Source organism: Eulemur rufifrons, chromosome 19 (genome assembly GCF_041146395.1).
Source record: "Eulemur rufifrons isolate Redbay chromosome 19, OSU_ERuf_1, whole genome shotgun sequence".
In the NCBI taxonomy this organism is placed as follows: domain Eukaryota; kingdom Metazoa; phylum Chordata; class Mammalia; order Primates; family Lemuridae; genus Eulemur; species Eulemur rufifrons.
This window is the reverse complement of record NC_091001.1, coordinates 43029504-43042780: the sequence shown is the minus strand read 5'-3', so window position 1 is coordinate 43042780 and position 13277 is coordinate 43029504. Positions and strand designations below refer to the sequence as shown.

At 51.5% G+C, this 13277-nt stretch overlaps 1 protein-coding gene across 1 annotated transcript in view; it reads right to left on the bottom strand.

Moving 5' to 3' along the window:
• FAM178B (family with sequence similarity 178 member B) overlaps window positions 1–13277 on the bottom strand; it is an 84410-nt gene that overhangs the window by 36304 nt on the left and 34829 nt on the right. Inside the window, exons 9-10 of the mRNA XM_069493857.1 lie at window positions 5753–5867; window positions 280–373 (exon numbers count right to left, since the gene is read on the bottom strand). Coding sequence (XP_069349958.1) covers window positions 280–373; window positions 5753–5867 — 209 coding nt within the window. The remainder of the gene's footprint in view (window positions 1–279; window positions 374–5752; window positions 5868–13277) is intronic.

The following is a 13277-nucleotide window of genomic DNA, read 5'->3' as shown; positions in this document are numbered from 1 at the left end:
CCATCTCCTTGGGAGACAGTCGGCACTGCCAGCCCCTTGGCCAAACTGGGTAGGAGCTGAGAAAACAAGCAGTTCGAGGCCCCCTCTGGGGTCCCGGAGGCAGGCACAGGCATGCAGAGGGTGTGCTTTCTGCAGCATCAGTCAGGCCTCGCAGCCAGCACAGTGCCTGGGATGGTGCTGAGCTCACCACAGATGCTCGATGACACTGAATTAAACTGCTGAATGGGTCTGGATTTCCAGCCAAGAGCGCTCCGGGGAGAGGCAGGCAGCCTGACTCACCTTATAGATGTAGCTCAGACTAATGTCCAAGGCAACCTCCTGGGGAGTGTCCTGCTGCTCATTTCCGCTCAGGCCAGCCTCACTTCTAAGCACTCTAAGGTAAGACAACAACAGAGATGACAATGAAACAGGAGGAGGGCACAATGGGAGAACTGAGGCGGAGGGAGGCCTCTGCTTGCTCAGGTGCAGAGAACTCAGATGACCCATTCAGCAAGGATATGGCTGCCCTGTGTGTTGGTCATCTACTGCAGCATAACAAATTACTCTAAAACCCAGTGGCTCAAAAACAGCATTTGGTATCTCACACAGTTTCTGGAGCCAAGCATGCAGGGGCAGCTAAGCAGAGTGGTTCTGGCTCAGGGTCTCAGCAGGTTGCCCTGGAGATGTTGGGCAGGGCTGCAGTTGTCTCAGCTTGACTGGGCTGTAGGACCTGCCTCCAAGTTCACTCACATGGTCACTGAGCAGCAGGCCCCAGTTCCTTGCTACATGGGCCTCACCACAGATTTTGTGACATGGCAGCTGGTCTCCCCAAAGCTAGCTATCTGGGGGAGAAGGAGGGGGAATATATGCGGAGACAGAACTCCAGCCCTTCATAACCTAATCTTGGAGTGACATCCCATCTCTGCCGCTGACTCCTACTGGTCACACAGGCTGGCCTGACTTGGTATGGGAGGGGCTCCACTGGGTGTGAACACCAGGAGGTGGGCATCCATGGGGAATCCTTGGGGGTGGCTCCCGCACGCTGCCATTCCTGTGAGGCCTCTAGCTTCAGTTTTCTGGGACTTGGAAACCAGAAAATCATACCTCCAGTTCACCCAAAGAGTCTTCCTCAAAAGAGTTCTTTCTTTCCACTTGATGGTGGAGACTCTGCGTGCACTGCAAGGCACAGCATGTGCTAGCTAACCTGGGGATTAGTTTCTAAAGTCAGCAAGGTGAAAGTCAGAATGCAAACGGTTCCTTGCAAACCCTCCTCCAAAGGTGTTGCCTTGAGCTGAGTGCTGTCTTCTGACAAGCCCAGTGTGGCCAGTTCTCCTGGTGATGAGACGTATCTGACTGAGCTCTAGATGAGGGTAGAGGCCAGGGCTGTGTACAAAAACAACCCCCCATAAAGACCAGAGCCACACCCAGGGTGGTAAGAGGCTCACCGTAGTGGACGGCACAGTCCCATCACCCATCCTGCAGCTTCCCAGGCCCCCCTCGAGACATCGTCCTCTCTCTGGCAAATGTGCACTGTTGATTTCAGATACATTGGGCATTGGGCGAGCTTACGAGGAGGCTCCTCTTTGCTGTCTCAACTACTGCTCAGCTCCCGTGAGCTCGCTTAGTGTTCCTGGGAACAGCAGGATGGCAGTAAACACAGTTAGTGCTGATGACGACAATGGGCTCCCGGGTGGCCACCCTGCCATGGGCACAGGGAAGAGCATGAAGTCTCTGCTTTTCTCTACTTCTCGGTACTGGCGCTGCCGCTCAGAGGGGAAGGAGGAGAGATCCGTCTCCTAGGCAGTGGGAAGCTGGCACCAACAAACCAAAGTTGGTGTGGGGGTCTGGGCTCAGCCCTCCTTCCAGATTGTAGCATTTATTAGGGCCAGATAATGGGTGAGGCGTTTGCACATGTGGGTACACACTGGGCCTGTATGCGCCAGTATGTGAGGGGGAGTCCTGGTTTGTACCAGCCTGTGAGCGAGCACCAAATGCACAAGCATGGGTGGGCATGCTTTCAGATTCCCCAAAGGGCAGGGCAGCCAGAGTCGACTTCAAAAGTCTGAAGAGAAATGGACTTTCAGAAATTTGGTGCTGCCAAAGGGAGGAGTATATAAAGCGTGAGCTGGTAACACGTCTTCCCAGAGCTGGGGAGGGGAAGTGTGGCTGTGACAAGGGCCCTCTCCTCCTTGGGAAGGAATGTCAGCCCTCCCAAGCGAGGGGGTGGATGGCCTCCTGGCATGAGCTCCACCGTTTCCCCTGGCCCATTTCTCCTTGGGAACAGCAGGCTGACAGGCAATATAATGGGGGTCCTCTATTCCTTGCCTAAGGACTCACTTGACTGAAGAGCTGGCATCTGTGACAGCTATTCTGAGACATATCATCAGCCGATCCCCAGGACTCCACCACTGCCCTCAGGAAGAGGCCACGCAGCAGAGCACAGGGAAGTCACAGCCTGTCATTCCTGCTCCCCTCCTGGACTCAGCAGGTTAAGAGAGTGCTGATGGCCCCATCATTTGACTCCACAAGCAGGGTGGCCTCATAGGTCCCATCCCCGTTCCCTACCCAGGCTGCCTGTGCTAGTTGGGGCTCTTAGCCTGTCTGTGGCCAGCATCTAGGAGCTAGTATTTGGGTCTCAGTGACCCTGCCATACGCTCATCAAGGAATTTTACAAGGGGCACATCACTGACCTCTACCTGGGTTTCTACATCTTCTTCCCCCAAAAGTTGAATAATAAAGTGACAATGTGTGTGGCACTCCCATGTCCTCAGAGGGAAGATGGTAAGCAAAGTGTCTGCACACCACGACCACTGTAACTGAGAGCCATCCGAAGGCGCCCAGTGGCTAGGGCACCAGCATGCTGGCTGAGTGCTGGCAGTTAGCAGGGTGCTCTCCCACAGGCCTGTACTGCTAAACCAAAGCTCACCTGTCATCTCAGCTCAATGCAATGAAAAGGAATTGACGCTGAGCTACTGGAAGAGGGGAGACATGCAAATTTTACCTGGATCGAAATACACTGTTCCAAGATGGCCAGTTACCAACCACCCCACACCTGATAGGGTGCCCTATCAATGTATTAATTGTCATTTATTTACCTGTTCGGCCTATGCAAGGGGCTGCTCTTTTCAGAACCAAGTGCACAAAGGCTTTTGGCACCAGGCAGCACCTTCAGGCTGCAGGTCTTTAGCGGCCAGGCCTGTGTATCTGAGCAGGGCTCTTCAGCTGGCCTTTGTATGGAGAAGCAGCCTTGGAGGAACAGCCGTAGCTACCTAAGGACCTTCCCTATATTCCTAGGTGAGACTAGAGCGCCTGACAAAGCCCATTCTGCACAGTGGTGTGGGCACATCCCCCACCCCCACCGAGGTTGCTCACGCCCTTCTTCCTGCTCCCTCCCTTTTCATAAGCACACTCTGGTCCCTCCTCTTCTCTCTTCCACCCTCAAATGTCCTCCCACGTTCCCCTCCTCAGCCTTATCGCTGACCAGAGCCATTCTGTTTTCAACAAGGTGGACATCAGATGATCTGCTGCAGAAGGACTGTGTGTTTTTGAAAGGAATTCTTGATGCACTAGATGGGAGATGGTGATGGCTTTGCAGGAAATCTGAGATGAGGAACAAATGGTGAAAGACTTGTCTTTCTCATAGCAACTAGACAGCCCAGTCGTGGGGCCATCCACAGAGACATCCCAGCCCCTCATTTCCTGCCTCAGCTAGTATGAAGCTCTCTGGGTGCCCCCAGAGGAGTCACAGAGGCATCTGTTCTGCCAGGGGAGCCCTAGATGAAAACATCCCTAGAAGTCAACAGAAAAGAGATGCCCGACATGGAACCAGTTGGCACGAGACAAACCTCTGAGTTTGGTCAGGAAAAAGGATAAGGAGGACCGTGGGGAGAAGGTGTCTGCCCCGAGGTTTCTCTTGTGGCCTGAAGGATGTTGTGCCCTTGGTGGATGATGCCAGAACCTTCTTGGTGCTTCCTGAATACTCTGGAGGAGCTGTCCTCCAACCCCATGACCCCCAGAGCTTCCCCAGCGCGGCAGCCAGGCAGCAACCCAGGAAACCTCCTAGAGCATTTTCACCATCCATATACCCCAGGGAAGACATGGGAGGGGTCTCTAGGCAGAAAAACCTTCCTAGCCCTGAGTAGCTTGGCAGGTGGTCCCCAGCCTGCTCTTACAGAGCCTCAAGCAGGGAAATCACCCCTGTGGCCATCAGCCAGATCCTCCAGGGCAGTTGTGAATCCTCTTGAGGGAAACAGTGTCAACAGCCAGGCCAAGGTCTTTCCCCAGGAAAGGAGGCAGGGTGTCAAAATGGCCTGTCTGGGAATGCAGTGCGAGACTTTGGCAGCTCTCTGGGCCCTGCTTAGGACAACATGGCTCCGCCTCCTCCCACACAGAGCTTAGCTATGCCTGGGAAAGCTGAAGTCTGCATGCTGGGGTGTGTGTTCCAAAGTACTTGAGGTGATGAGTTTAAAGGACCACAGTTCTCATGCCCACCCCACAGCGCCCCACCCCCTACCCCGGAGATGGAGACAGATTTGTCCTGCAGCATGAAGGGCAGGCAGCAAGCAGTCAAATCCTGTGAGAGCTGGGAGGCAGGGGAGGGGAAAGTGGCTCTTTGCAGAGTGAAGTGCGACCTAGGTGGATATAGGTCTCCAGGTCATCTCCCACTTCCCAGGTGGACGGACACACTGGGTGCTCATCAGAGCAGTCAGAAGTGGCTCTTCTGAACCCCACGGCACCCCCAGGCCCTCCCCGTGACATGCATTTGTTTTTCTGAGTGTAGTTCTTCCCCCCACTCATCGAAGAGAGTGGTGTGATTGAAGTTCCATGTTAGGAAGAGGCAAGTAGCTTATGACAACAGATATAGAACTCGGAGTGAGAGAGGGAGAGGGGCAGGAGCGTGGCAGGCTGGCACATGCGTGGGGTATTTATAGCAGAGCCGAATGTGCTTTGGTTTGGCAGACAATTATTAAACACGGTCATGGAACAGGTTATTAAGAAAGCTCTGGCTTTCCCTGCAGAGGAACATCCACCTGTCAAGGCAAAAGAAAGGGTCCTGGCACCTCCTGGGCCTGTGATCGTTGGCAGGATGCACGGGAGGGGGTCCTATATAACAGCCCTCCAGGTTCTAAACACTCTCTCAAACCAACTTCTCAAAGGATTCTCAAGAGTTTAGATGTGCTATCATTTGTAGAACAAGATTATGATATATAACTCTTTTACAGCCTTGACCTAGTCACCATCCACTGACAATAGTTGTTTATGCACTGGGTGGCTCTGTTCTTATAGGGCAGGGACAATGAATATGCAAATTAACATCATTGTTCACCACCAACCAGACCCAATCCAGGGCACAAAGGGGGCACTCACAAAACAAAACCCAGCATCCTGGAAATGTAAACCAGTGCTTTGCTGTTCATGAGTTGATATTAAGTAATTGGCCAAACAAGAGGCCTGAAGACAGACAAAAGAGATGGGAACCTATCTGGGATTCTGGGTACCAGAAGTCTGGGAAGTCTGGGTTTCTCCAGAGGCGGGGGAGAGGGGCAGGAAGGGCTCTGAGTCAGTAAGTGGCAGAAACAGGGGTGAGACAAAGCAGCCAGGCTCACCCACTCCTAGTGCTTCCCTGAGGCTGGGAGTGTGGAAATTCACATGCCATTCACAGGCAGGTGTGTTGTGTGCAGTTGTTCCGTACTCCCCCACCACGTGGGCTACAGCTCTAGCCCAGCAACTTTCAAATAAAGGAGAAACAGCAAGAGGAAGGGGAAGTGCTCACCTGCTGCCATGCTGAAAGGGCCCCAGGGGGTACAGAGCAGGGATGTGGGCTCCCAGGCTGTGAAATGCCTCCATGACCTCTGGCAGCGAGGGGTACCACAAGTGCATGTCTTCATCTGTTAGGTGAGCAAAGGAGGGCAGAGAGTTAGAGGAGGAGAGAGGGGCAGGCTCTGACAACCCCTGGCCCAAGTAGCCAGTTTCTGTGTTCTCTGACAGCACAGGTATTAATCTGCAGAAATGAAGCAACCAGGGGTTTTCAAGTATCACTGGAGCTCTGGGAACCTGGACATTCATCCTTATCCAGTCCTCAAGGTGTGGCTGCACTCCAGCTCAAGGGCCCAAGGACAACCTCACCCTAACCCTCTGACACCCACATCAGGCAGCGGTCAGGGTGCTCAGCTGCTCACGGTTAAGTGACAAGAGAGGCCCTGACACTGCAAGGCTCAGAAGACACCAGTCTCAGCACCCTCAGGCTCTCTGTGCTGAGGCCAGGACAGAGTCCACTGCTGACTCGCCATCACTCTTCTGCAACATCTGGGTGTCCCCTGCTCCACCACCCCTACCAGGAGCACACCTTGCCTCCCTTTCACAGTCTGGAACATGTCCTCTCAGCAAGGGTGGGCTATGGGTACCAGTCCCTCTTGACCAATTTAACAAAACATGAACGATGATCTGACTATACCAACCAATAGGAGAAACCTTACATACTCAGGGCCTTTCCTCTATTTAAGGACATTTTCACAACTGGGAGAGTAGAAAAATAAAAAAAAAAACAAAAACATTTCTGTGCATCTTTTCCAAAGACGGCTGCGCAAGATCACCCATCCCCTGTGTTCTCTGTGTTATGACTTCCTACACTCCATGGACAGGCAGCGTCTACGTCTCCACCCCATTATCATTCCTCCACAGTATCTTACTCATCAATGTACTTGCTTCTTGTCTGTCTCTTCCTGTTAGATGAGGGCAGGGCCTACATCTGTATTCATTTCCACATGCCCCATGCCTAAAAAGAATGGCTGGTGTGTAGAAGAATTGGAAGGAAGGAATGAATGAATGAAGAGAATCCAAAACAAATCTGAATAGTACACAGCTAAAAGCTTGCTATGTTCTGAGTGTCTGTGTCCTCACAAGGTTCACACATTGAGACTTAATCCCTAATATGACAGTGTCAAGCAGTGGAGCCTTCGGGAGATGATTATATCATGGTGGGGGGGCTCTTGAATGGGATTAGCACCCTTATAAAAGAGGCCCAAGCAAGCTTGGGAGGACACAGCAAGAGGCAAAGACTGAGCCCTCACCAGACACCAGATCTACTGGCACCTCGATCTTGGACTGCCCAGTCTCCAGAACTGTGAGTAATAAATTTCTGTTATTTGTAAATTACCCAGTCTAAGGTACTGGGTTATAGTAGCTCAAATGGACTAAGACAGAGGGAAACTGAAAACAAGTCACAAGATGGGCTGGCAGTGTCAAGGACACACATATTGAATTTGGACAATGGGTGGGACATTGCGATCAAGAACTTGGAGGATGGGTTAGGGATGCATTAGAAGCACATGCTTGAACCTTCATCCTCCTGCAGGGCTAGTGTTCCAACCTAAGGACCCACTTCAGTGCATCCCACCATGTGCAGGAACTACCCAGGTATGAAAAGATAAAAAGGTGACCCAGTGGAGATCCTGACCTCAGGAAGCTCACAGTCTAGGGGGGAGAAAAGCCAGGCAGATAAATAAATATGAGGCACAAAGTCTGCTCAGAGGAGGGCGTATTAAGTGGGCATGGGGAGGGGGCAAGGCAGGAAACATGTCACAAGTAACGGGAAGGGAAGTGGATGCCCGTCATAGGGACAGAGACGATAGAGGCAAGACAGCATGAAAGGGCATGGCATGTTGAGACCAGAGGCAAGAATGGGGCACAGAAAAGGAAAGGCTGGAGCGAGCTGGACACTTCTGCAAGGCCAACTACAAGAAACAGTTTCCTAAACTCATCGAGAAGTTTCAGCAACAGTCTTGCAGGGCTGCAGTGCCTGCAAACAGTGGAATGGCAAGCAGAGGGTCTCTGAAACCTGTCCAAGGACATTTCTTCAGCAGGCATTGAGTATCTCTCTCTTCGGAAATGTATATGGGTCGGGACTCACCCAACAAGTAATTAGACTCTTGGAGGAGGAAAAACTTTCTTGTTTGTTTTTTTTCCCTCTTGGGCAACTTAACAAGGTAGAGAGCGATAATGATACCCCTTGCCCACTTCACAAACAAGCTGGGAAGAATGAAATCTGTAAAACACAAAGAGATTCCACTTGCAAGAGAGAAGTGTTTACCAGGGCCTTTGGGGGACTGTGCACGTATGTGCACGCATCTGTGGGTGGGTGGATGAACTTTCCTAGGAGGAAAAGATAATCGACCCAGAGCGAGGCCCTGGGAGGCCCAGCTAAGCTGGAATCTTTTGCTGGGAGCCCCCAAAGCGGGCTGTGTCCAGCCACCCGTCTCGAGCCCCACCTCAGCCCACACTGGTGCATTTTTTGCTGTAAAACCCCTCGATGGGCAGCAGTGCTGACCCCACCAGCCCCAAGCCTGGAGGCTGGCATCCTCCCCTCTCTCCTCTCCTACCCAGTAACTGCTCTAGACCACAGCATGGCCCAGGCTCAGGTGTCAGGAGCAGTGTCAGAGGAGAGGCCTGGGAGGTCTCAGGATGAATCAGTCCCCATCAACAGCCCTGAAAGTTGGTTACGTGATGACAGGAAAATACCACCCCAAAGCCCATAATTAACACTGCCTATAAGTAGGACACGCGCTCAGCTTTTCCTGAGCACTGTTTGTCCCAAATGAGGGATTTCTGGAGAGCTGACACAGAGCAAAACTCAGACACGAAGCTGCCAGGCTCCAGCTCGCTAACTCAGTTCCTCCATGCACAGAACAGGCATTTTAGGTGATTCCCAGGGGGGCCCCAGGGAAGCGTGCCTTTTAAAATGCCAGTGCTAACAGAGCTGCACCCAGGCTCTGTGCAGAGGCTGTGAGTCTGGAGGCGTCCCTTTAGGTCTCTCTCCTGGGACGGAACTGATGCTTCCGGGGATAGGCAGGGGAAGAAAAGTGGCAAGCCTAAAATAAAAGTGACTTTTCCATCTGGGCTCTGGAAGAAGCTGTTAATCCCCCACTGTCCTCCTGGCACCGTTTACATGGAATGGGAAAACCGTGCACATCCCAAGAACCTCCTTGGTGCCCTGCGTGCCAGCCCCTGCAGCTCTAAGGCCTGGCTCCCGCTCCCCTCCCTGGGCCTTCATCCTCCCCCTTTTCTCATCTTGGGTCTCAGGGGCATGACAGCAGCGGGCAGGGGCTCGCAGGCTGCAGGCTCTGTTCTTGTTCTCCCCACTCCAACAATCAAACAGCTGAGGAGCATGGGGGTGGCTGCACCCCGCAGCACCTGCTGCCTTGGGTCCGGATTCTCTGACCCTGCAGTGACACAGCAGGAGGGGAGGTTTCCATCAGCCCTAATTGGGGGGGGTCCTAAAGGAAAGCAAGCCACCCGCTAGACTGAACCCCGATCCTACCTGGAGTGCAGGGCTCACAATGTTTACGGGAGGCTTAAAATTTGATCATTTCATATCCTCCCAACTCTAATTACTTAACTTCCCTCACCACTTTTGTACTTAAATTTAACCTTGTTTCAATATTGCTAGCTTTAGTCAATTAGCTTTAGCTTTATTCATTTAAACTGTTTATTCACTCAGCAAATGTTAATGGAACACCAGGCGCTTTTCTAAAATCTGAGGACCCAGCAGTGAGCACAACAGACAGGAGTCCTGCTCTCCTGGCGGATGGTCTGGTGGGGGAACCGCACAATGCAAATATACGAATATACAAAATGACACCGGGTGGCAAAAATGGATTGGAGGAAGGGTGGTTGGGGGACCTTGGAGCACCCCCACGTGATGCAGGGGACGATGTTCCAGACAGAAGGAAGAGCCTCACAGAGACCTGAGGCCAGGGCATTTCCTTGTTTTAGGGTGAGCAAGGAGCCCAGGGAGCTGGAAGGGCACAAGGCCAAGGGTGGGGATGAAGAGTGGGGGCAGGTGAGGGGCAGACAGGGCAGGCCTTGTAGCCGGGGACACAGCCAAAATCCTGTGTCACGTCGTATTTTAAAAACGTGCACATTCTGTCACCCCAACTGCAGGACACAGGCCGAGGTCTCCCTGAGACTGACACTGACTCTCTCCACAGAGAACCACGTGCCCAGGAGACCTTGATAAATTCTGACCCACTTGCTGTTCTTGGTCTTTCCCCCAACAATGCCTTTTTTCCAGAGCTGTACCCACTTGCTTTTGGAATCTTCTTTTGGTTTCTTCTCCATCCTGCAACCAGCTCCATGGGCACGTTCATTTTCCCTCTTCTCCCCACTCACCCGGAGCCTGAGGCCCTCTTTTTGGTGCCCCTGACAGCCTCCCTGCCTTGCTGTAACCCACCCTGCACACACACACCCCCAACACCATCTCTGCAGGCCCCTGGCCTGTTTATTCATGGGATTGTGTGTACAGGGTAGGTGATGCTGTCCCCAGGCCACCTCTCCTTTCTCCTGCCCTCTGTAACTCACACTGCATGGTATCACCTAACACCGCTGAGCATTTGAGGCCCCTGGTGTTCAGGACAGAGTTGCATTGTGCCAAACCACAGAACCACTCAAATCTGCTAGAATTAGGTTAGGCTGCAAATAACAAAAAAAAAAAAACAAAAAAAAACCCACAATTGAAAAACAAAAACAAAAGCAAAACCAAACAACAAAAGCCCCTCCTGGGCCTCGATAAGCTAGAATTTTATTCTCTGATGAAAAAGAAGTCTAGAGGTGAGCAGATCACAGCTGGTGCAGAGAACTGACTACCCCTGTAGGATCTGGGGTGCCTGTCTTCCTGGTCTGCCATCCTCCGCATGTGCCTCTCATGCTCAAGGCTACCTCATGATCCAGGATGGCTGCTGGAGGCCCAGTTATTACGTTTCAACTATAGGCAATCACTTTCTCATGTTGTCACCTAAGTATGCATTCTTGGGTTGTTATTAAGGATGCAGGGCTCCTTCAGTGTGACTCAGGAAGGTAGCAGCAAACCACCCTCCCAAGTGTAACATGTGTGTTTACAGCAGCATCATTTGTAACTGTCAAAAATTGGAAGCAACCAAGATGGCCTTCAACAAGTGAACAGATAAGCTATGGTGCATCCATATAATGGAATATTATTCAGCAATAAAAAAAGAAATGAGCTATTGAGCCATAAAAAGACATGGAAAAACCCTAAATGCTTACTGCTGAGTGGAAGATGTGAAAAGACTATGTACTGTATGATTCCAGCTATACGACATTCTGGAAAAGGCAAGACTATGAAGACAGTAAAAACACCAGTGGTCGCCAGGGACTATGGTCTGAGGGGAGAATGGATGAGATAAGCAGGTGGAACACAGGGCATTTTTAGGGAATGAAACCCTTTTGTATGCTACAGTAATGATGGACACCTCTACACACTTGTTAAAACCCACAGGACCGTACAACACAACCCTAATTTAAACCATGGACTTCAATGAATAACATATCACTACTGGCTCATCAATTGTAACACATGTACACACTAATGCAAGAGGTAAGTAATATGCAATATCAGTGGGTGGGAGCAGAGAGGGGAGAGTATGGGAACTCTTTGTGCTTTCTGATCAATTTTCCTGTAAGCCTAAAACTGTTCTAAAAAACGAAGGCTGTTAAAAATACAACAAAACCACTCTTAAAAAAGAAAGAAAGAAACAGAAGGAGAGGTCTTCACACACAGCACCGTGGGCAGCACAGTGGACCCTGCAGTGTAAGATGGTGGTGTGTGCTCCCTGTTGGATCAAGGACCCAGTTGAGAACCTGATGCAGTGGTTCTCAGAGTTGTCTGCACATTTTGGAATCACTTAGGGAGCTTCAAAAATTACTGCCACCTGTGCCCCAATGCCAGCAATTGCGGTTTAATTAGTCTGGGGTGTGGCCTGGGCTTCGGAATTTTTTAAAATTCCCAAGTGATTCTAATATGCAGCCAAGTTTGGGCTCCATTGAGCTAATGAAAGCCATGGCCCTCATTCCAGAGCAGCACCAGGGTCACCCTCACGTACTCAGGCGGATGATAAGGGGGTGCGGGTGGGCACGATCAGTGGACACGAGACCCAGCTCACCCTCACGCTCAAAGCTCTTGACCTTGCCTCTGACACCAACTGCTGTGGCCCAGCAGCCTGGGCGTTCTCAGCTCCATTTGCTTGCTGGGGTCACAGGGGAGGTTTCAAAACACCCATGCCCAGACTGCACCCCCAACTGATCTCAGAGGGCAGGACCTGGGCATCAGCCCTTTTTAAAGTTCAGCTACAGCTAAAAATAGCCACATTTGAGGCTGAGTCCTGGGGGAGCCACAGACACCCTCTGATCAGGGTCTAAAAGTCAAACATTTAAGAAGTTCTCTCCAAATTCAAATCACTTAAATTTAGTTTGCCCTTTTTAAAATTTATTTTAAAAAGCAGTTTGAGAGTCTTGAGCTAAAGAGGTGGGCTAGGACTCTGTGATTGCATGGCCACTCTCTCCTCCTCCAAGAGGTTCGTGTTCTTAGCCAAAGTCCTCATAAACCTGGAGTGTCCCAGCCCCAGCTGCATGTTAGAATCACCTGGGAGCTTTAAAAAATCCTGATGAGGGCCGGGCATGGTGGCTCACACCTGTGATCCTAGCACTCTGGGAGGCTGAGGCGGGAGGATCACTCGAGGTCAGGAGTTCGAGACCACCCCAAATGAGAGCGAGACCTCCCCCATCTCTACTAAAAATAGAAGGAAATTATCTGGACAACTGAAAATATATAGAAAAAATTAGCTGGGCATGGTGGCACATGCCTGTAGTCCCAGCTACTCGGGAGGCTGAGGCAGAAGGATCGCTTGAGCCCAGGAGTTTGAGGTTGCTGTGAGCTAGGCTGATGCCACGGCACTCTAGCTCAGGCAACAGAATGAGACTCTGTCTTAAAAAAAAAAAAAAAAAAAATCCTGGTGACAGGTACTATCCTAAGTGCATTGTAGGAACTAACTCACCTGAGCCTCGCCAGCACCTGATGGAGCAGCACCACAGCATCCCCGCTGTACAGGTGTGGGATGTAGTGGCGGGGACAAGGTTCAAACGCTCCACAAGGCAGGGAGATGGGGGAGATGCTGGCTGAGCTGGGGTAAAGCATTCGTGCCTGTCCCCACAGGGCCAGTAGACCCCATGTCCTGACCCTGGAGGATCAGAGAGCGTATCAGAGCTTGGCTGGCACATGCAGCTACACAGCCGACCAACCACCGAGGATTAGAGCAGCCATCTGCAGAAGACGCTGATGTCCACTGAAGGTAATGCAGCTGTTCCTCAAGACTCGTCCACTCATTCAACAAAAACTACCTGCATCCCAGTGTGTACCTGGCTCATATAGCTGCCAGGAACCCAAGAGATAACTAAAACTAAAAATAAACAACGACATGGTCCCCACACTCTGGAGCTCAGAGCCTACC